The following is a 21,377-nucleotide window of genomic DNA, read 5'->3' as shown; positions in this document are numbered from 1 at the left end:
TTTAATTAAAAAAAATTTTTGATCATCTATTGACTGACAATTTATTAAAACTAGTGACTCGATGATAAATACAGACCTTTTCATCCATTGAATTATCTTATATTTGTGGCAAAAATATTGTTGTACAGTGTTATTTAAATCATATTTTATGTTCTTCCTAACATGAATAGTTTTAGTAAATGATATTAAAATCACAATAATAAATTAGAATTAGAAAATTTTAGCGATGTTTTTAAATATATATATGTATATAGTATGATACATATCTATGTTTTTGTATGAAGTAATTTTACAGTTTTTATTATACAAGTATTATATTATATAAATAATAATAATAATAAATATTTATTTGTGATACTTCTGAATCCTCCGTGAGGATCACTTTTTATATATATATGTATGTATATGAAACAGGATAAACGGAATATAATAACAACGGTTAAATAAATAAATAAAACGATTTTTTTTTGTATATGTATATATATTTTTCTTTTTAGTAGTGGAAAATAATTTCCTTTCTAAAGTGAAAAGGCAACATGGTTTAAATATATATAAGAATAATAGAAAACATTTAGTGGTTCTATCAATACTGAATTGCATAGTCCTATGGTTTATTTACAACTATCATTGTAAGGGAAGCACCCACGTTCGTTATGAGAGTATAATAAAAAGAAAATGATACAAACACCTCAGACTGGCAACACAACGTTAAAATGAGAAAGTAATTTGAATGGCACTAAACATAAATTTTATAATAAGACAATGTTAATACCGATATCTTACTATATTGGAAAAAAATACAACATGGAATGCCTTTATAAATAAATTAAAGAAGATAAATTATATTTTTACAAAAAAAAATGCGTAAGAGCTACGAATATATAACCCTCGTAATAATGAAAACACCAACAATGGCTCAAACCCCAGTACTATATTTATAGTAATAATATTAAAATAGTAACATTAAATTCCATAAAACGAATATGCAATCAAATATTCAATAATATAAACTTTCAATAACATAAACAAACGGTTTTAATATTATAAAAAAATAACCGACGTCATTTAACAGATCAGATATTAAAATTTAAAAAAAGCCACGTTTACATTTATATAGTTAAAATATATTTATGTATAAAATACGATAAAAAGGCATATGAAAAAAGCTATTCAGACGTTTATTTTATATATCACACGAATCGGAATTTTTTTAAAAAGCTATCGCTTTAATCAAAGGCCACGACTTTTTAATTTATTTTGATAAGATTTGACATCTGAAGGATAAATAAAATACTGAAACATTATTACGACACAAAAGTTATAATATAATACTTGAAACCTAATAAAAAAAACTTCTTCTGGCCATCTTTCCACACTTCCCCGCTTTAAAAAAAAAGTGTCACAAAATTTTCATATAACAACGTGAATAAACATAAAAATATTAAATAATCAATGTATATATTATAAAGTCTAAATTAAGTAGTATTGCTAAAAGGCATCAGGCAAATAACTCTGAAAAAATATTTATTCTTTTACGCACACGTCCATTTTTATTTACCATCAATTCAACCCACGGGGTTATATATGTATATATATATATATATAAAAGCCTATGTGTATATATATATTATATGTACATATATATGTATATAATAGGCGATTTTAGAAATAGGCGGATTAATTTGTAATATAGTACTCGTATTACGATACATTTTTACAAAAAATATACCGTCTTGTGTATATATTTAAATATATATATATATAAAAAATAAAATAAAAAAATAATCATTTCGATCTTAAGACGTGAATTTTTTAAGCACATATAGTGAACGTTCTACATTATAAAAAAAATCACCCCGTTGACACTATACATCAGTCTCCTTGATATACATTTTCATATTATTAAAATTACTCACTAGTCAGATTCAAGATCGACCTATAATATAAAATAGTCGACTCGTTCGTTAGCGACTGTCTTCTCGATTTGATCGGTCTTCACTCCCGAATCTGAATATAACTTACTAATTTACTTTATTTTTAACTGAAAAATATCTGTGTGTGTAAAAATCGAAAATGGAGCAATTTGCGATGAGCACCTTGATTGAAACACCAATGGAACGACGGGGCAGGGGGGGGCCGGCCTGCGCTCGGTGCGTGGGAATGTCGGGGGCGAGCGCCCTACATGTTCTCGAACTGGTCCACTCGTCGCTTCGTGTTGCCCTTGCGGATCTCTCTGAGCGTCTTGTATTTGTCGCGTCCCTGGCGCACGTTCTCCCTGTGGATTTTGTCCATGGCCGTTTCTTTAGTCTCGTCGCGGGACTGCGCCAAGTCTTGCTTCAATGCCTGAAACGCACGATATTCACAACTGGTTAATATAAAATATAAAAAGGATTAAAACTACAAATAATCTATTGAGAGAAGTTAAACTACATGTCATAAATTTGCTTCGTTAACCTCCAGTTTCTGTCTTGAGTTGTCAATGTACTGGATATTAATTAAAAAATAAATAAAATAATAAATAATGGATATTGATTAAAATATAATAAAAAAAATAATATAATAATAAAAAATTGATTAAATAATAATAATAATAATAATAATAGAAATAGATACATCGTTTGAGATTCCTAAATTTTCATATCATCCAGAAAGGCAAGGAATTAAAATACCTATGGAATTTTCTTCTGGTTATTGGAAGTCAGAATTATAAATAGTTTTATTGTATATGAAAATAAAACACAAAAAATTTAGAAAGCAGTTAATTTTGAATTAATTGGAGATGCAACAGACGGTCGACAATCCAGAAAAAGAGGAAGGCCCAGTTCCTTGGATAAGAAAGAAAGGCTTGATGGGAAGCCACAGTTCATAGCGATGCTGGAAAGTTCTTCAAAGGATTGTGCTGTTTGTAGCAACAGAAAATTTCCCTCCATCCAGAAGTGTGGTACAAAAAATATCATAAGGAAGCAAAATATAAATAATGGGGACAATTATAAGTTTTATACTTATTTGAATAAATTTGAGCACCTACAAATGTTTTGATTATCTACCAATTTAATTATTATTAGACTAATAACACAAATAGACAAAATTGAATGCAGAGTTAAAAAAATACTTTCCCCCCCTACCATCTCTAGAAAAAGCTGAAATGGCATCCCTGATTTTAAACCAGAAATTCTCGAGTTATCCCTCAAAGTAATAATATTTTTTTAAATACAATATTATTTCAGTGAAATCATATCGGAATACATTTTCACCAGTAAAAATATATTTTATTTGACAGATGCTAGTAAAATTATATGATTTCATATTTTCTATAAGTAGTAATATATACATTTATGTACATACTTATCATTATTTCATTACATTACATTACATGAATGTGTATTTTTCAGTGAAGTTATATTATCATAAGTGAATTCTAAATACATTATCACCAGTAGATATATATTTCTAACGAAAATATAATTTAACTGATAGGCACTAGTGAAATTATATGCTGCTTTAAAATGTCTACGAAATTCAATTTGACAGTTGCGAAAGGTCCATTTGCTGTTCAAACCCAAACCTAACCTAAAATTTACCCCAACAAAAAAACAAACCCAAAACTAACCTAACAAAAACTTTCATTAAGTATTAAATACAAACTAAGCCAATTCAACTCTCAGGAAAAAATAAGCAGAAGAACTATAGACAGACGTTACATCTTGAATATTATTATCAAAGGGTTTTCAAACCGAAGTTTGGTCAATAGGAGGGCACAAAAACAATTATCACTCCTCAGAAGATAAAAATTCACGGCAAAAGCAATAAATTTTATTGCTTTTGACGTGGATTTTTGACTTCTGAGAAGCGATAATTGTTTTTTGCGCTCTTACCACTACCTGATGTTACAGAAATAAAAAAAATCAAATCAAAATCTTAAAAAGTCTCAACACTTAATGCGCCAGATTTCGATTAATACGCTTAAAAAAATAGTAATCCGAGCTTCTGCAAAAACCTTCCTAGCCCCATTTTTGTTTCTACAAAACATTCCAAATACAGTATAAAAACTATGAAAATATTATTTAAAACCATAAAATATTTGGACATTTGGTTTCATTCTCTTTAATAAATTTAACTTTCATACTCTTGACTTCTTTTAATAAAAAATATACCTTAAGTTGGTCGTGTAAGCGTTCATTGCGTTCTGCTAATGTGCGACGATCTTCGACCGGATCGACGATGTTATCGCCGGCTCCCATGAGGTCGTTTCCGCCTCCGTTAGCCAATTCCTCTTCACCGGATCCGTCGTCTTCGTTTTCGTCGGCGTCTTCTCTAACATGATGATGATTTGGAGTCGTTGTTGCGGCTAATAATGCAGCAGCTACTTCATCCTAAAAATCACAAGAGCGTTAACATCGACTCTCACATTCTATAGATTTTTTTAAATACCTTATTGCGACGAGCCTCTTCAACTTCGTCTTGAAGGCGTCTAGTCTCATTATCTTTGTCCTCTACCTCTTGCTGTATACGCAACACTTCCTGTTGTTTGGCTATGATTTCATCTTCTAATTTCATTCTTTCAGCCGCTTCCATATTCTACAACACGTAATGCATACACGTTTTAATAGTGGCAATTTGAAATAATTGATCCGAGCCGGTTGTTATGTACGATACCTTTGTCTCTTCGAGACGGGTCATCATTGCTTGCAGTTCGTTCTGGCGGGCTTCTAATTCTTCTTTGGCTGCTTGTAATTGCCTTAATTGATCTTCTAGCCTTCTGATCATGTCTTGAGCTTCTACCAAATTAGCCTATAATAATAAAACAATAATTTTTATATAGATTCAGCTTCAACTGATCAATAAAATAAACAATACACTATACCTGTTTCTGTTCCATTTCTTCTTGAAGATTCTTCAAACGATCTTCGTATTCTTGCTGTTTGCGTTCCGCCCTCTCTCTCGCGGCTATTTCCAATTGAAGCTTCTCTCTATTCAAGAACAAAGAACATTAATAAAACCATAAGAATGTAATTATATTTTTTAAGTATCGATATACCTCTGTTGTTGTTTGGCCAACTTTTCGTCGCGAGCCTGAGCCTTCATTTGTTGAACGTCGATGGTGTCTGGTTTACGGCGGCGCATATACAACTCGTGGTTGCCCATGCACAAGGCCAAAATTCTCTTATTGATCCTAACTCTAGGCGCGAAGAAGACGAAATCGGGCGACTTTTTATCGATGGGTTTGATGATGAACTTGCGCTCGCTGAATGAAATGTTGCGGATTTCAGACCATGGGAAACCTATTTTTGGCGTCAATCTATAAAGACGGTTCAGGTTATTTACGATCTTTTTCATACTCGAAGCGAGTGGATAGTGTTACTAACTTGTCCTCCTTTCCGTAAATGTTGAGACCGAGAGCGTCGACGCCCAGCCACAGTTCCGTTCCTTTTTTGTTGCGGATTTCAAAGTAGTTGACGCCGTACATTTCTAAGTCTTGAGCGATTTTGAGATACTCCATCATGGCGTCTTCTCTGAGCATGGCGCGGTGTTCGTGCCACCAAGTGGTGATGGACTGTTCCCATTCGTCTTTCGACATCTTGTGTTGGTCCATAACCCTAGGTTTATAACGAGTTACTTTAAATTAAGATTACGGGCTTATAAGCGTTTGAAATAAACAAACACTACCTCTGAGGAAGGAGACGATCGTTGGAGAGGAATCCGGCATTATGTAGTCCTTTGTGGAAGTCTCCATGGCGAGCTTGTACAGCGTAAGAAGCGAGCAATACTGACGTTTCTGGCGGGCAATATATTTCATCGGATAAAATTGCGTTTTTGACCTAAAAATATAAATAAAAATTAGATTCAATCTAATTTAAAAAAACATCTATAAAAAAATATTAACCTGAAGATAGAACAAACGGAGTGTAATATCTTGGATGAGTTCTTCGGCCACGTCCTCCGGATAAAATTTAGCTCTGAATCTGAACTGAAGTGGATTTTCTTTTTTAACGTCTTGATTCATAACCTATGAATAAAAATCATCATTAGATAAAATATTATTTTACATTTTATACGACTACAATATAATCCATGTGTTTGTTATAATATATTATATATCTTACCCAACTAGAGAATGGCATTGACCCTGTCTTTGGGTATTCCATATTCGATCGCCAAATAGCAAGCATAAATTTAAAGAAAACCGTTCATTAGAAGGAGATACGTATTTTAAAACGGGCAAATAATACCATATCGATATCGACGGGATCTAATAAATAAAGGTTTCTAGCCTAATTGCAAATTACTTTGGAACAACAGCAGCAACTCGAAGATATAAACGATCGTTTTACCAGATCATCGCTTTTGTCATACTCTTCTTCTTCTCTCTCCAGACTGTCCGAAGACTTCCAACGCCTCCAAGTCTTCCCGACATATTTAATTCCCTTCTCTAACGCGTTGTCAGGCTTTCGATGAAAAATAAAAACACCGAGGGTGTTAGTTAGATTCAACTATCAACATCATTGAACAACTATTAACATAATGTAACACAACAGCGTGAGAATCACAAGCAGAAGTGTATTATTAATGTGTGTGCGTTTCATGATTTGCGCAAAGAGAAAACATCACTCGGTTATATCAGAAAAACATTGAAAGTAGACAGATTTCTCTCGAGACACAGTTTAATGACACATGGGAATCTCGCCTTGATAGATCCATTTAATATACCATAACGGAGCAGAGGTTTGCGCTTGAACTTTGGCTACAGCTATCACTTTCATTCATAGCTCTTAAAATCAGTAATAATAAATCAATACACCAAATTTCACTTATTTACAGAACTGCAATATAATTTTCAGATATGTATTTAAAAAATCAGATTTAAATACATTCTAAATCATTATGGCTTTTTATAAAATTATTTTTTAAATTTTATTTTATGTGTATTTATTTTATTAGGATATACCTACTATATATAATATATATTTTTTTAACTTAATATGTAAATAATGTGTTAATTTTTTAATATACATATACAGATATTTTTTTATAAAAAGAATAAATAACATTACATAAGTTTTCTTCTAAATATATAAGGCCAATTTTTATTATTATTATAAATTAGAAGAAAACAATTACATAAGTTTTCTTCTAAATTTATAAGGCCAATTTTTTTAATTGTCAGCAAAATTTAATTGCGTTGATTATAAAATTACTATGTTAAATCATGATTTTTTTTAAAAAGTTAAATTTTTTACTTATAACTCTGTTTTAAATAAATTTATTTATAAAAATACGACTTTTATGACTTTTTCAAAGCATATTTTAAAAATATGATAGCTATCCTTACCGATATTACTACGGACTTCTGATATGAGTGTTGTTAAAAGTATATTCAAACCGAATTTTGATCAATAGGAGGGCACAATAAACAATTATCACTTCTCAGAAGTCAAAAATTCACGTCAAAAGCAATAAAATCGTGTCGGCGCCGTCGCAGTGGGAACGCTCGGTAACGAGCGTTCCCGCTGCGACGGCGGCGGCACGATTTTATTGCTTTTGACGTGGATTTTTGACTTCTGAGAAGGGATAATTGTTTTTTGCGCTCTTCTATTGGTCAAAAATCGGTTTATATGTTCCTCATTTAATTTATAATATTATTATAAGAGTCGTAGTATGAACATTAATCAACCAAGCGTACCCACTATGAATGCGAAAATTGATTTTGACGTTTATTTTTGACTTCTGAGAAGTGAAGCGCTTGGTCAAAATTCAGTTTAGATATGCCTCAATCGATTAAGTCGTAATATTTTTAACACTCTGCACTCCAAAAATATTTTTCAAGTTTATCAGCAGAGCAATTTTCAGTGAATTTGGCAATAATTATGTTATGCTTTAAGTTATGATGACTCCGCAATGTGTATATTAAACATTTATATTAAAAATTAATTTTTAAAATTAAGTCTGATACTTTTTTAAAACAATACTTTGATATTTTTTCACAGATGTTGCAATAATACGTCGTTTTTTATTTTCCTTAGTATCAAATTTTAATTGTGATCTGTTAAAATATATATATTCTAAATAAAATACCCAGAATATTTAAAAAAAATGCTTTCGACGTAGATTTTTTACTTCTGAGAAGAATACTTGTTTTTTGCGCTCTCCTATTGGTCAAAATTCGGTTTATATGTTCCTTATTTAATTTGTAATATTATTATAAGTATCGTAGTATGAACATTAAATAACCAAGCATACCCACTATGACGGCGAAAATTTCTTTTGACGTGGATTTTTGACTTCTGAGAAGTTATAATTGTTTTTTGCGCTCTTAGTTGAAATTCGGTTTAGATATGTTTTAATCGATTCTTATTTACTGTAAGTCGTAATTTTGTTTACCCTTTGCACTTCAAAGATATTTTCAAAAAATTTTCAACAACTCAGCCATTTTCAGTGAAGTTATGTTATGATATAAATTACGATGACTCTTCAATATGTATATTAAACATTTATTGGATAAATATTTTTTTAAATTAAATACATATACTTTTTTAAAACAATGCCTTGATAGTTTTTCACAGGTGCTGTAATAATTTATCGTTTCTTATATTCCTTTGCCTCAAATTATAATTATGATCTGTTAAACTATATATATATGCTAAATAAAATACCAAGAATATTAAAAAAAAATGCTTTTGACGTGAATTTTTGACTTCTGCGAAAGGATTAATTTTTTGCGCTCTCTCATTTGGTCAAAATTCGGTTTAGATATGCTTCATTCGATTTTCACTTAAAACTCCGAATGTGTACTTTGAATAATCAAATATAAAAATATGATTTTTGAATGAAAATAAAAGATAAAATAGATTATATGGGAAATATTAATATAATTAAATGAGGTCCTGAAGCTCCGCTCTAACAAATAAAAATCTGCCAACAATGCCTCTGTAGAATCATAAAACTTGCAGATTTTATAGGCATTACAAACCCATAGTCATTTTGTAAAACAACGATGACTTATTGTTTGCTTATGTTCATTACAATCGCCTAAGAATTTAGCATGATAATCTTTTAACGATCTTGTGCAGATAAAGAACACGTCATCGTATCACCACAGCCAAGAAAACATCTCGTTGCGCAACTCTTATCTCTTTGATGGACAGTCAAATTCAAGAAACTTTCAAAAAACCACCGATCTCTTACATCACGCCACATGATGCGATAAAAACGCTTTTCAAGCGTTAAATGACGAAATCCCTGAAAAAACTGCCATGGCGTCACGCAAACGTCGAACTTGACCCCAATGTTGGTTAATCGAACCTTGACCTCGTCAATCGGGGCTGGGGATCTTCTCGGTTTTACCTTTTTGTATAGCTTTATCCATGTGAGGTCTCCCTTGGAGTCGGTGTACTGGAGGCCGAAGAACCACACCTCCCGAAGGCCGATGGTCTTGACGACCTGGTCGAAGAGCTGCTTGCCAGTGGTCGTCTGCTGGATGGCGAACTCCAGCTCCGCATCCATCGTCGTCACGCGGACGTTCATCTGAAAAATACATCAAACTGTGAATCCAAGAAAAAGCGACAGATATTGCGACAAGGTCGCAGCGATCGACATGACGCTCACGTACGCTGTCATTGTATCATAGCGCCGGTCGAGATGTGAAAAGGTAAGATAAATAATACGAGAACAACGGACAGACTCACGGGTTTCTTTTGGAAAATGGACAGCATCTCGGTTGTTGTTGGTCTACTGTCTATTTATTTTTTGCGCATGCAATGTCACATCGTCTTGCACTGGGGAGCGAGAGACGTTGGCCAGAGAGCAAAAACACTGACTGTAAAAAGTGGTACCGGTTGGCAAAAAAGCGAGACGTGTGTGAGTTACCAAAATACATCTTTGCCAAACTCGGGTGTTGGCTCAGCGATTTTCAAACTGTTTAAATATGTTTTTAACATTTATAACGAGGGTCCGAAAAACTTTTAGAAGTAATAATAATTTATTAAAAGAATAATTTCTAACTGGATGTCTTTGCAGACTGATTCACTGTAGAGGTGAGCTTGCTGACTAACGTTTAATTTTCGTATCTTTATTGTCATTAGAGTTTTCTAATAACATGAGTGAAAAGTCTTTATGATTCTAGGCGTTGCTATATAACACTTTAGTCCATAATAATCTGTAAATGGAATCCTAAACCCTTTTGAGGAGTATCGCCGTACATGTACGGCGGTCGATCTTTAGGTTTTGAGGTACCCCAAGTAGTAATATATTTACATTTACAATTATATAATATTTTTTTGAATTTAAATTAATGTAAATAATTTATATAGAAAGTAATATAAATAAATTAAAGAGTAAGAAATAAATAATCATAAAAAAAATATATTAATTTTATAAAAACGATTGAAAGCCTCTGTATTAATATAAAAATATCCACAAAAGCCGAATTATATAGAATAAAAAAAAACATTATTTAATAATAGAAAAGTATTAAAATAAAATATTAAAACATACTAATACAAAAAAACAAATATAAATAGTATAAATTAAATCACTACTCAAAGGGTTAATTAACACATTACGGTCCGGTAAATGTTTTGATAAAACGTGACTTTTTTCAAGCTACCAAAATAATTACAAATGTATTTATATAGTTTAAATCTTTATCAAATTTAAATAGCATTATTTTTAGCACTCGGAAACACCACGCGAAAACGTGTGAATGGCCCCTAATGTGTTAAGAACTCCTGTGAGACCAAATGATTTAAAAAATTGGGTTATGAAGATTAAAAATATCTTTGGATTATAATTCACTGTGTTCTTGTACATTGCCAAGAATTTCATAAAAATACTGTGATGCTGGCAACTATTATTTTTTTCTGGAGAATTTCCAACTTTGGGTTCTAAAACACCCTGTTTTGGTGAGGACATCTGCACCTGGCAACTCGCACATGGCGGTAGACATCCAGCTTCTTAATACGCTGTCATTTTACGTTGATATGATCAGGTCCGATTTAATGTTTCATATATATGTTATTTTAGTTAGCGATCATTCTTCTAGTTGCGTTTAGTTTTAAGAATGGTCGAAAACAAAAATAATCTGATGAACAAAAAAAATAAAAAACATAAAACTGTGACGCATTGGGGTAACCTGTTACAACATAAAGTTCTATGTGAAAAGTAACACTAAAGAAACTCTTACTGTTGATATTAATTTTAAAATATACATCAGTAAAAATATATTTTCTAAATCTAAAAACTAAAAAGGACTGTTTTTGAACATATTTTTTTGTAATTTGTTTATTTTTATTATTTTATTTACTACCTTTTTTAATTATCAGTCATTAAATTTTTCAACTTGCTTTTTATAATATTATTTTTTAACGTTTTTATATTTTTATACTTTTGCTCCCTTTCGGTATGACGATAAATTACCAATTTTAATGGGTATGACGACTTATTCCGTAATCATGTTAATTGAAGACCTTATATAAAAAAGTACTAATGTTCACTTTTTCCGAAATTTATTTTGCTGGGCAATTCGATATTTATATAAGCTGAATTATGGCAAAAAATCGTAAAACCACCATTGTCACAAAAAAGGGCAAAAATCACTTTTGGAAAAAACAGTAATATACAAGCATTTTGTATGAAGAACTTTCAATGTTCTGAACATTTTTAACTAAACAATGCATGTATAATATAAATTAAAAATGTTAAAATAATTAATAAAATATTTTTTCCCATATTTCGTGTAAATTTAAATAATTTCATATACAAGTTTTATATTCCTTGTTTTTGTTAAATTACAGACATAAGAGTGGAATTACGAAGAAAATAAAATGTGATGATATATGTATGTATAGTTCTAGAAACTGTTAACCTATAACAACCTTTTTTTACAAAGGACGATTGAGTAGCTCATATTACAAAAACGCCGCAAAAGCACAAGAGCAAACGCATCACGTGCATATCATGTTTCTGTTACATAAACAAAATTTCGTTTTCTTAATTGTCGAGTCGATACTAATTTATTACATTACTAAAATAAATAGTATATCAAACATACGACACTTAAATATTTTTCTTCATTCAAAAAAATTATTACAAAATAAACTTATGGCTGCTTTGAAGTGCTTAATCAAATTAAAGATTCGATGTCTCTCACATGGAGCAAGAATCATTAATAATTAGCTGCATATATTTTAAATAAAATATGGACCTCAATTTAGACATTATAAACAATAGAAGACAATCTTGTGTCAATAAAATAAAAGGTGATGATATACATATGTATGTATAATTTAAGAAACATGTTTATAAATAGCATTGTAGCCTTGATATTGTAAGTTTGATAGCTAACGAAAGCGCTGACTTTGACACAATTAGTTTTGATGCGTGCCGTTTAATTGTTATATATGCATTTTAATATAAGAATATATTACTACGCATACGGAAGATTCTACGATGTAGCTCGTCTCTAAAAACTGTTTTAAATAACGATATAAATTTAATACATTAGATAAATTAACGATACTTTGAATCACCGAACATTCAACTTGGATGCACTTGAGCGGTTAAAGATCAACGCACTTTAATTGATCAAAAGTTAAAGTAACTAATTAAAAATTAACTACGTTCGAACAAACTGCGTTGCAATTAACATACTACACATTATCAGGGGACCTTCAAAATAGATAATTTCACAATATTTGTCCAAATCCGACCCTGGACGCGATGCATACGTAATATAATAATAATAAATGAGCGCATAAACCGCAATACGTCATAAGTTGTTATAAAGCAGCGATTTAATTGTTATCGAGATTATCAACACGGTTTTAACCCTTTGCACTCGGCATCGCGTGCTTTGCTATTTGACAATTAATACGAATAGAATCGTATGTTATTTTATATGGATTTAGCACTAATCGTATTTTTAGGGACGATATTGTAAAATAATTTAATCTGTCTGTAAGTTAACAATATATAGTAATTTATTTTTAAAAAAATGTGCCATCAATTCACATGTATTCTTAAGAGATGTTTGAATATGGCTTAATTAGTAAATACAGAGTTTTTAACTACACAATGTGTGATTTCATCGAGTGTTAGTCATTAACCTCATAGTAAACGAGAAGAGATGGAGATGGCGACCTTCGTAATTGAGGAAATCTACTGTAAGAATATGGTGAATGGCAACTCTATACAATTAGATAATCACTAAATTGGTGAAAACATTTGCCAGGTGTTGTATGGCACACTAACTGCACTCAAGTAACACATATTCTTGGAAACTCATAAAAGCGATGATTCACACATAAGCAAACAACTTTTTATGTAAATTGATCTAGAGCACGTGACAGATTTCCGTTTTGAGGGGAAAACTGTCTGACGACGGAAAAAATGGCATCGCTTCGATAATCTCCGAGATCGAAGAGTAACAACGCGAATAATTATTGCCTCGACTTTGTAATCTCACACACAAGGACAAGCTGCAGCATCGTATTATAAATAGCCGATCGTTTACAGCCACGACTGAGAGATATCGCATTGACGGAAAGTGAGAATAAGTGAGCGAACCGAGAGCAGAAATGTGTTATCTAAACTCTGTAAACGAACGGGTGGCCATTGTTGTCGGACGCATTGTCCTCTACGCGCTTTGAAATCGAACCAAGGCCGATGGAAATTTTACCAAATTCTGACTATGTGAAGTGCGTAGAATTTCGGATATGTATGCATTAAGGGCACTGCCGGTTTTGACTCCAAGGGCAAAACAACACGACCGTTTTTCAGAAAATAAGGAAAAGAAAATTATCTAAGGCCAAGAAAGAACCAAGAAAGTTTCCGGAAAACGAAGAAAACTAATATCCTCATATTCTAACTAGATCCGAAGTGGAAGAACACGTGCTTATAAGTTTTCTTTTGATTTCACTGATCTTACAGAATCAATATTTTACCATGAACGATGTATTTGTAATTTATTTTGAATGCTCCACTCGTGAAATTGTGAAATATGATTGACCATGAGAGAAGCTTAGGTTAATTCCTCTCAACATAAATTAATTACGCATTGTCATGAACCAAGATTAAAGCCACTTGAATCGTACATGTCAGAATTGTTGCCTCTCAATCACATATTGTGTTCAATGCCTCCACATTTTGGTAAATTAAAATTATAGGGCTGCAAACGAGTATTAGGTATGCTGTGATAATTCATTTAGATTTAGAGAATTATCCATTTCATATTTTTAATTCAATGATAGTCTTCGTAAACATCTTAAAAATAAGTTGTAGCAAAAAGCTAGTCAACATATATCAAAAAAAGTAGTGAGATTTTTACAAATGTGAACCCAATACAGAAAAGGTAAGATTAAGTATTGTTTAATCTTACATTGTAACCTAACCCTAATGCGTTAGAACGGGGTAAATTAATTTGTCTAAAAAATGAATATGAATAGACTGATAATTCAAAGTCCACGGGTTCGAATCCCGCAACAGACTCTATATTTATAAAATAATATTTATTCATAAAAAAAACTCATTATTCAAAACCGACTGCAGCTACAATTAATTGTAAGCTATGATCATAATTTATATTTAATAGAATAGATATCACAAAATTCGGTCTGGTTTCTTCATACATACATCTTCCGTAGTAACCTGAAAGGCGCAAGCCCAATGCGTTATAACGGGGTAAATCAGTACAAATTGCAAGAATTTCATTTCAATTTTCGAGGGAGGGGGGGGGGGGCAAACGTTATCCATTTTAAAAAAATATTTCTATTTCATTAAGATTCGTAGTATTTTATTAAATGAAATGCATTTTTCTGACTAAATTCAAGGGGATCCCAGTTTAGAATTCACGTCAAAATCAATATAATCGTGCCGTCGCCATTGCAGTGCAACCGCTCGGTTATCTAGCGTTCATATTAAGATTTTTTAACAATATTACGACTTACAGTGAGAATCAAATAAAGCAAATCTGATCCAAATTTCGACTAATAGAAGAGCGCAAATAACAATTATCCTTTCTCAGAAGTAAAAAATTCACATCAAAAGCAATAAAATCAGGCCGTCGCAGTGAAAACGCTTAGTTAAACACAAGTGAGAATCGAATAGTCACGCTAAACCAAATTTTGACCAATAGGAGAGGACAAAAAACAATTATCACTTCTCAGAAGTCAAAAATCCACATCAAAAGCAATAAAATCGTGCAGTCGCCTTGGTAATGGGTACGCTCGGTAATCAAGCGTTCATACTACGACTTTAATAATAATATTTCAAATTAAATGAGGAACTTATAAACCGAATTTTGCCCAATAGGAGAGCGCAAAAAACAATTATCCCTTCTCAGAAGTCAAAAATCCACGTCAAAAGCAATAAAATCGTGCCGCCGCCGTCGCAGCGGGAACGCTCGTTACCGAGCGTTCCCACTGCGACGGCGCCGACACGATTTTATTGCTTTTGACGTGAATTTTTGACTTCTGAGAAGTGATACTTGTTTTTGCGCTTTCCTATTGACCAAAATTCGATTTGAAAATACTTTGACCAATACTCTTATATTAGAAGTCCGTAGCAATATCAGTAAGAATAGTTATCATGTTTTTAAAATATAGTGTACTATCCAAGTGCAGACAAACTGCAGTAACATGCGAGATGCGACGTTTGTCTGTACTTATTTTGCTTATTTTTACTCGAGAGATGTTTGGCTTATTTTTTATTTTGGACTTGACCTAATATAATTAGAATTTTGGGTTTGAACAGCAAATGGACGTTTCGCAATTGTCAAATTGAATTTTAGACATTTAGCGCAACATATAATTTCACTACGCTAGTAGTAATTATATATTATTTATTTATAGCTTTTTTTACACTAAACAAATTTTAACTAAGCATACATATAATACATAATATAAACATAAACAGAAGGACTAGGGGGGAGGGGGCAAATATTGGCCAGTTAGTGATAACTTTTTTTTTAATATTTTGGTTTCATTAAGATTTATAGTAGATCATTAAATGACATACATTTTTCTGGCCACCTGCCCCCCTCACAAATTATATCCCTGTACTTACAATAAGTGTTAACCACCAGTGTGAAAGTCTGGGAATCGGTGACACCTATATCATATGATTTTTATAAGCGCATATTTAGATAAAAGCGCATTTTTATAAGTCTGCTGCGGATCCCGAGCCCGTGGCCTTTGAGTTGTTAGTCTATGCCTTATATATTACGCTATTCCAGCCGTTAATTGCATTATGTTAATGATCAATGTTTTAAAACGCAATGATAGATGAATTGTGTTTAAGAAAATACATATAAGAAGGTGTTTTAAGTATAATAATATAACTTAATTGGAAATGCATTGATTAAAATTCTAGCTGGGTTCAAAATGGAAGAAAAGTTTTCTATTTAGAATTCTAGTGTCGATTAAATCTATTAAATCATTAATAAAGCGCAATTAATCATTGTTTATTGCGAATGTTTTCCAAGAAAAGGCGATGATTAAGATTTTTTTATAGCAATGAAATAAGTTTTGTAATTTTATGAGCCATTTTGCATAACAGATCATGTCATCCTTGAATGCATTACAGCTCGGAAATTTATAGCATTATTGACCGTTTGCCAACTAATATTTCCTGTGCAATTATCAGCTTATTTTTACTTCATACATCTGACTTCATGAATGAAATAAGAAACGTTCAGCGTGCCAAGACATTACGTTAAAAATCTGGTCGACATACAAGACATACATTTTGTTTAAATAATCTGATTTTGGAAGCAATAAAACAGATTTTTGCAGCTCATGATAACTACTTATTTGTTCCAAAACTTAATAATAAGCCCATTATAAAGATAAAAGGCAGCCATTGCTCAACGTTCGATTAGCGGATATTATTATAGTATTTTGTGGTGAAATCTAATCGATCAGAGGGCCTTAGAGACCTTGAAAAGGCAAACCATCTATGATATAATTATCTCAGCTTCATAATAATACTTTAATCTAGATCTACATATACGAATTTTATCGCGATAAGAACGGAATCCGGTGACTGAGATAATAAACGGCGACGTTCTCGGCGGTTAATTCGTTTTAGTTAAATTATTTTTTCGCGACATTCTTAAGTGATTGGATGCAACGCGAATGCATCTCTCGAGTTTAAAAGCGACTATATGGAGGATGATGACGTTAAAGTTATTTTTAAATCATGAGGCATCATCGACAAAGACGCTCGAATTTGCACTGGAAGAAAATCTGCACAATCTGCATATTTTTTTTACCTGTCTGTAAGGCAGTGCGTGAGAGTCATGGAATGCATTTAGCACATGCATTAATATTTCAATTGTATATATTTATCTTGCAGATTGAGAGGTCTACTGAGATATACTATCATCTGTAAATTCAACATTTTTTACTTCAATAATATAATTAAGATTTGTATTATTATATTTTTATGAGAGCAAAAAACATCAAAGAAATCCTGCTCTTTATTGTGATTTCGTAAGGTAAAATATCGAAATTTTGCACTATAATTTTATGGGACATTCGCAGGCTTAGGTTATTGAACTTTAAGACTAGAAAGACTAAGCATAGCATTGTATATGTTACGTGGGGTGAAGAGAAAAGTCTCGATTATAAACCAATGTTTCAAGCATGCACTCATATATCAGGTTGTTCCATTAGTATTTTCGTTTTTTATAAATTAACGATAATTTCACTATATTTTAATATTTTCGTTCCGGGAATTTTGACATTGAATATCTCGTTAGTGGTTGTTAGTGAAGATATTAGGGCTGCTATAAAAATTAATGATACAGAAGCTAGCACAAAAGCTCAATTGTTTTAACACGCGACGTTTAAAAGGCAGTGGTTTGATGCCAATCAACCCCCAATTTTAACCCCGAGAACAGGATTACACCTCAATAAAATAATGCTATGCATTTGGTGGAATATGAAGGGCATTATTCATTATGGGTTATTATACGACAGACACAGTGTGTTCAGTTGAATCGTTTAAAAGCGACTCAGACCATAAAAAACCTTCCTAATAAATTAAAAAAGGGTAATTTTACAACAAGACAGCGCTCGCCCTTGTGTATCTAAGAAAACTATAGAAAAAAATCAATAGATTTTCTTGGGAACTCCTTACCCATCCACAGAATTCTTCAGACATTGCTCCTTATATTTATATCTCTGCAAAAGTTTTAGGGTGAAAAATAATATTTTACTAAAAATTATTGCTTCCAATAATAATTTATTTTTTGAATCAGGTTGATTAAAATGTGGAGAATAATTGTAGAACAAGATGAAGAATATATATTTTGGTCAAAGTATTACACATTTTAATTTTTAACTCATTTAATACGACGGCGACGACACGATTTTATAGCTTTTGACGTGTATTTTTGATTTCTGAGAAGGGATGATTGTTTTTGGCGTTCTCCTAATGGTCAAAAATCGGTTTATATGTTCCTCATTTAATTTGTAATATTATTATAAGAGTCGTAGTATGAACACTAAATTACTGAGCGTACACACTGCGACGGCAGCGACACGATTATATTGCGTTTGACGTGAATTTTGAACTTCTGAGAAGGGATAATTGTTTTTTGCGCTCTTCTGTCGGTCAAAATTCGGTTTAGATATGCTTTATTATATATTTAGTACTGTAGATTATAAAAAGGCTAGATAAGCGAGCGCTTAAACTGTGACGGCACGATTTTATTATTTTTGACGTGGATTCTAGGGAGGGGGCAGATAAGGGCATTTGTCCCTCCCCGTGAAATTGGCAAGAAAAATGCATGTCATTTAATGAAATCGAATATTAAATCCCCTCCCTGTAAAATGCTGAAATGACGTGGTTAAAATTTGTTAAGTGTAAAAAATAGCTGTATTAAGCTAAATAAATTATTATAATAAAATAAACACTGGAACCCAAATATATCCTTGCGGTACTCCAGATTTATTTTTCATATATACATGTTTTTTATATAGTGATATATGATAATTTTATATCTTTCCTTATAACATATAAACCCTACAAGTATTATATTAACCACCAGACTGAAAGTCTGGGAATCGGTAACATCTATATAATTAATTTATTTTTTAATAAAAGCGCATTTTTATAAAAAAAAAATCGAGTATGGTGCCGTGGCATGAACCCGCGGCCTCTATGTTACTAGTCAGATCTTAAATAATACGCTATTCCGTCCTTATATATGTATATTTATTTATGAAGAATTATCTAACTGTTAAAAGAAAAACTACTGAGAACAAAAGTATGTGCTTTTAACATATTGAAGATTGAATCAAGCCAAGAATTATTGCAAGACGAGAAATTCAGACATATAGCGATTTTAGGTCAAGTACCATACAGAAAAAAATATTTATTTAAACAAGTTATGCTTTTACCTTAAGCGTCGATTATAAATAATTATTATTGTATAAACAATTTATAAGTTCATATACTTTGAGTCAAATGTTTATTATGAGATTGCGATGGGAAAAAACGAATACATATTTTAATAGCGAATATTTGACTTGTAATATTAAAAAAATATACTAATAATTTGTTTTGGAACAGAGGTGCATAATTGCGTCAAAAACCTTCAACGATTATTACAAAAATACGCATTAAAAACCACAAATGAAGGAAATGACTGATTGTGTGGTCGCCTTCTTAGATTGATTCGATAAATAGTATTTTTCAACATTCTCCATAGCGTGCAGTTTCAGAAATTGCAACACACATACACACAATAGCAGAGAAAAATCTCGTGTGAACCCAGCGAAAACCACTGGTGCTCGCTCACAGTCACCAGAATGAGTCTGCGTATGGCAGCACGGAACAAAAATCGCTGGTCGATGACGTCAAAGTCGTGATTTTGTAGTTTCTCCGCAATAGGTGCAAAAAAGATACGATAAGTAAATAAATTAAGCGATCGGTCAGCGCATTTTTTCGCGATTAACCAACTGGGATTAGGCTCATGACGAGCTATAGCTCAAATTCCGATCGCGAGATACCTACTAATGCGATCGGAATTTATAACAATAATCGAGCGTCAAGAGCGAAACGATGACAAATGTGATTATAATTAGTAATGGCGAAACGGTGTCGCAAAAAAAAACATGTAGGTAAAACTAAAGAGTTGAGGTAAAATATTCGTAAAAGTACTAACTTTGGCAATTATCACTAGACGACGTCACAGAAACGCAAACAAGGTCACAGTTGTGCAAAATTCATTGATGAGTTAATCTTCCACGTACCACCGGTATAACAGATAAATTAATGAAATTAAAATTAGTACTAAAAAACAGGAACATCATTTTAGGAGGGCAGCTCTTGGACCCTTAATTTGTCGAGAAAAATGCGTATAAATTTCAATGCGAATAAAATAAATCTTAATTAAATCGAAATATAAGGAAAAAAAAACACTAACTGGAAAACTTTTGCCCCCCACCCCTCCCCATGAAAAATCTGTAATGATGTCCCTGATTCTAAGCCAGAAATTCTCAGGTTATTCCTCAAAGACAATCTAAAAAATCAGTCTCGAATATATCCCGATTTTTTTAAGAATATCATTTCGGTGAAATCATATCGGAATACATTTTCACCAGTAAATATATATTTTTACAAGTAAAAATATATTTTATTTGGCAGTTGCTAGTAAAATTATATGTAATATATACATTTACATTCAATATATAAGTTTTACAGTAAATGTTATATTTTTACTAGTAGAAATATATTTATACTAGCGTAAATATAATTTAAATGATTTTAAGCTGTTTTAAAATATTTAGGAAATTCAATTTGACAGTTGCGAAACGTCCATTTGCAGTTCAAACCCAAACATTACCGCATGAAAGTTCTAAAAATAATTATAGTATTAGAACTTTCATTAGATTAAGTAAACACAAACTAAGACAATTCATATCAGGGGAAAATAAGCGGAAGAAGATGTACAGACAGAAGTCGCATCTCGCATATTTCCCTATGGTTTATCTGCACTTCGATTTTATATTATTTTAAAAATATGATGGCTAATCTCAGCGATAATAATTCTTTATGGTTCGTCCACATTTTGGTGTTTCACCATATCTTAAAAATATCTTTACCGATCATTACTACGGTAGAGATTCGAAGTATATTCAAACCGAATTTTGATCAATATGAGAGCGCAAAAATAATTATCACTTCTCAGAAGTTAAAAATTCACATCAAAAGCAATAAAATCGTGTCGACGCCGTCGCAGTGGGAACGCTCGGTAACGAGCGTTCCCACTGCGACGGAATTTTTAACTTCTGAGAAGTGATAATTATTTTTGCGCTCTCATATTGATCAAAATTCGGTTTATATGTTCCTTATTTAATTTGTAATATTATTACAAG

At 31.8% G+C, this 21,377-nt stretch overlaps 1 protein-coding gene and 1 long non-coding RNA gene across 5 annotated transcripts in view; both read right to left on the bottom strand.

The window, feature by feature from the left end:
* Positions 1-484: 484 nt before the first annotated feature.
* The window catches only part of Moe (moesin), a 42,713-nt gene continuing 21,820 nt past the window's right edge, over positions 485-21,377 (bottom strand). For 2 of the 4 annotated variants that reach the window (XM_088200578.1, XM_088200577.1), the window contains 10 exons: positions 9,343-9,522; positions 5,885-6,007; positions 5,668-5,819; positions 5,367-5,597; positions 5,039-5,299; positions 4,865-4,970; positions 4,657-4,791; positions 4,432-4,578; positions 4,155-4,373; positions 485-2,343 (listed from right to left, as the gene is read on the bottom strand). In XM_088200578.1, the coding sequence (XP_088056704.1) occupies positions 2,179-2,343; positions 4,155-4,373; positions 4,432-4,578; positions 4,657-4,791; positions 4,865-4,970; positions 5,039-5,299; positions 5,367-5,597; positions 5,668-5,819; positions 5,885-6,007; positions 9,343-9,522 (1,719 nt within the window). In that variant the 3' untranslated portion in view covers positions 485-2,178. Of the gene's footprint in view, positions 2,344-4,154; positions 4,374-4,431; positions 4,579-4,656; positions 4,792-4,864; positions 4,971-5,038; positions 5,300-5,366; positions 5,598-5,667; positions 5,820-5,884; positions 6,008-6,104; positions 6,132-6,332; positions 6,447-9,342; positions 9,523-9,683; positions 9,810-21,377 lie in introns of those variants that run through there. The other 2 variants (XM_088200579.1, XM_088200576.1) reach the window with 2 other exon arrangements.
* Positions 11,262-20,246, bottom strand: LOC148227906 (uncharacterized). Its single transcript, XR_015811668.1, has 2 exons — positions 15,279-20,246; positions 11,262-15,104 (listed from the first exon to the last, which is right to left on the bottom strand). It is a non-coding gene; the product is annotated as an uncharacterized LOC148227906 (long non-coding RNA).

The sequence above is a fragment of the Plectrocnemia conspersa genome, unplaced genomic scaffold (genome assembly GCF_051122295.1).
Source record: "Plectrocnemia conspersa isolate PC_06_02 unplaced genomic scaffold, ASM5112229v1 ptg000012l, whole genome shotgun sequence".
NCBI lineage: Eukaryota > Metazoa > Arthropoda > Insecta > Trichoptera > Polycentropodidae > Plectrocnemia > Plectrocnemia conspersa.
This window is presented reverse-complemented; position numbering and strand designations above follow the sequence as displayed.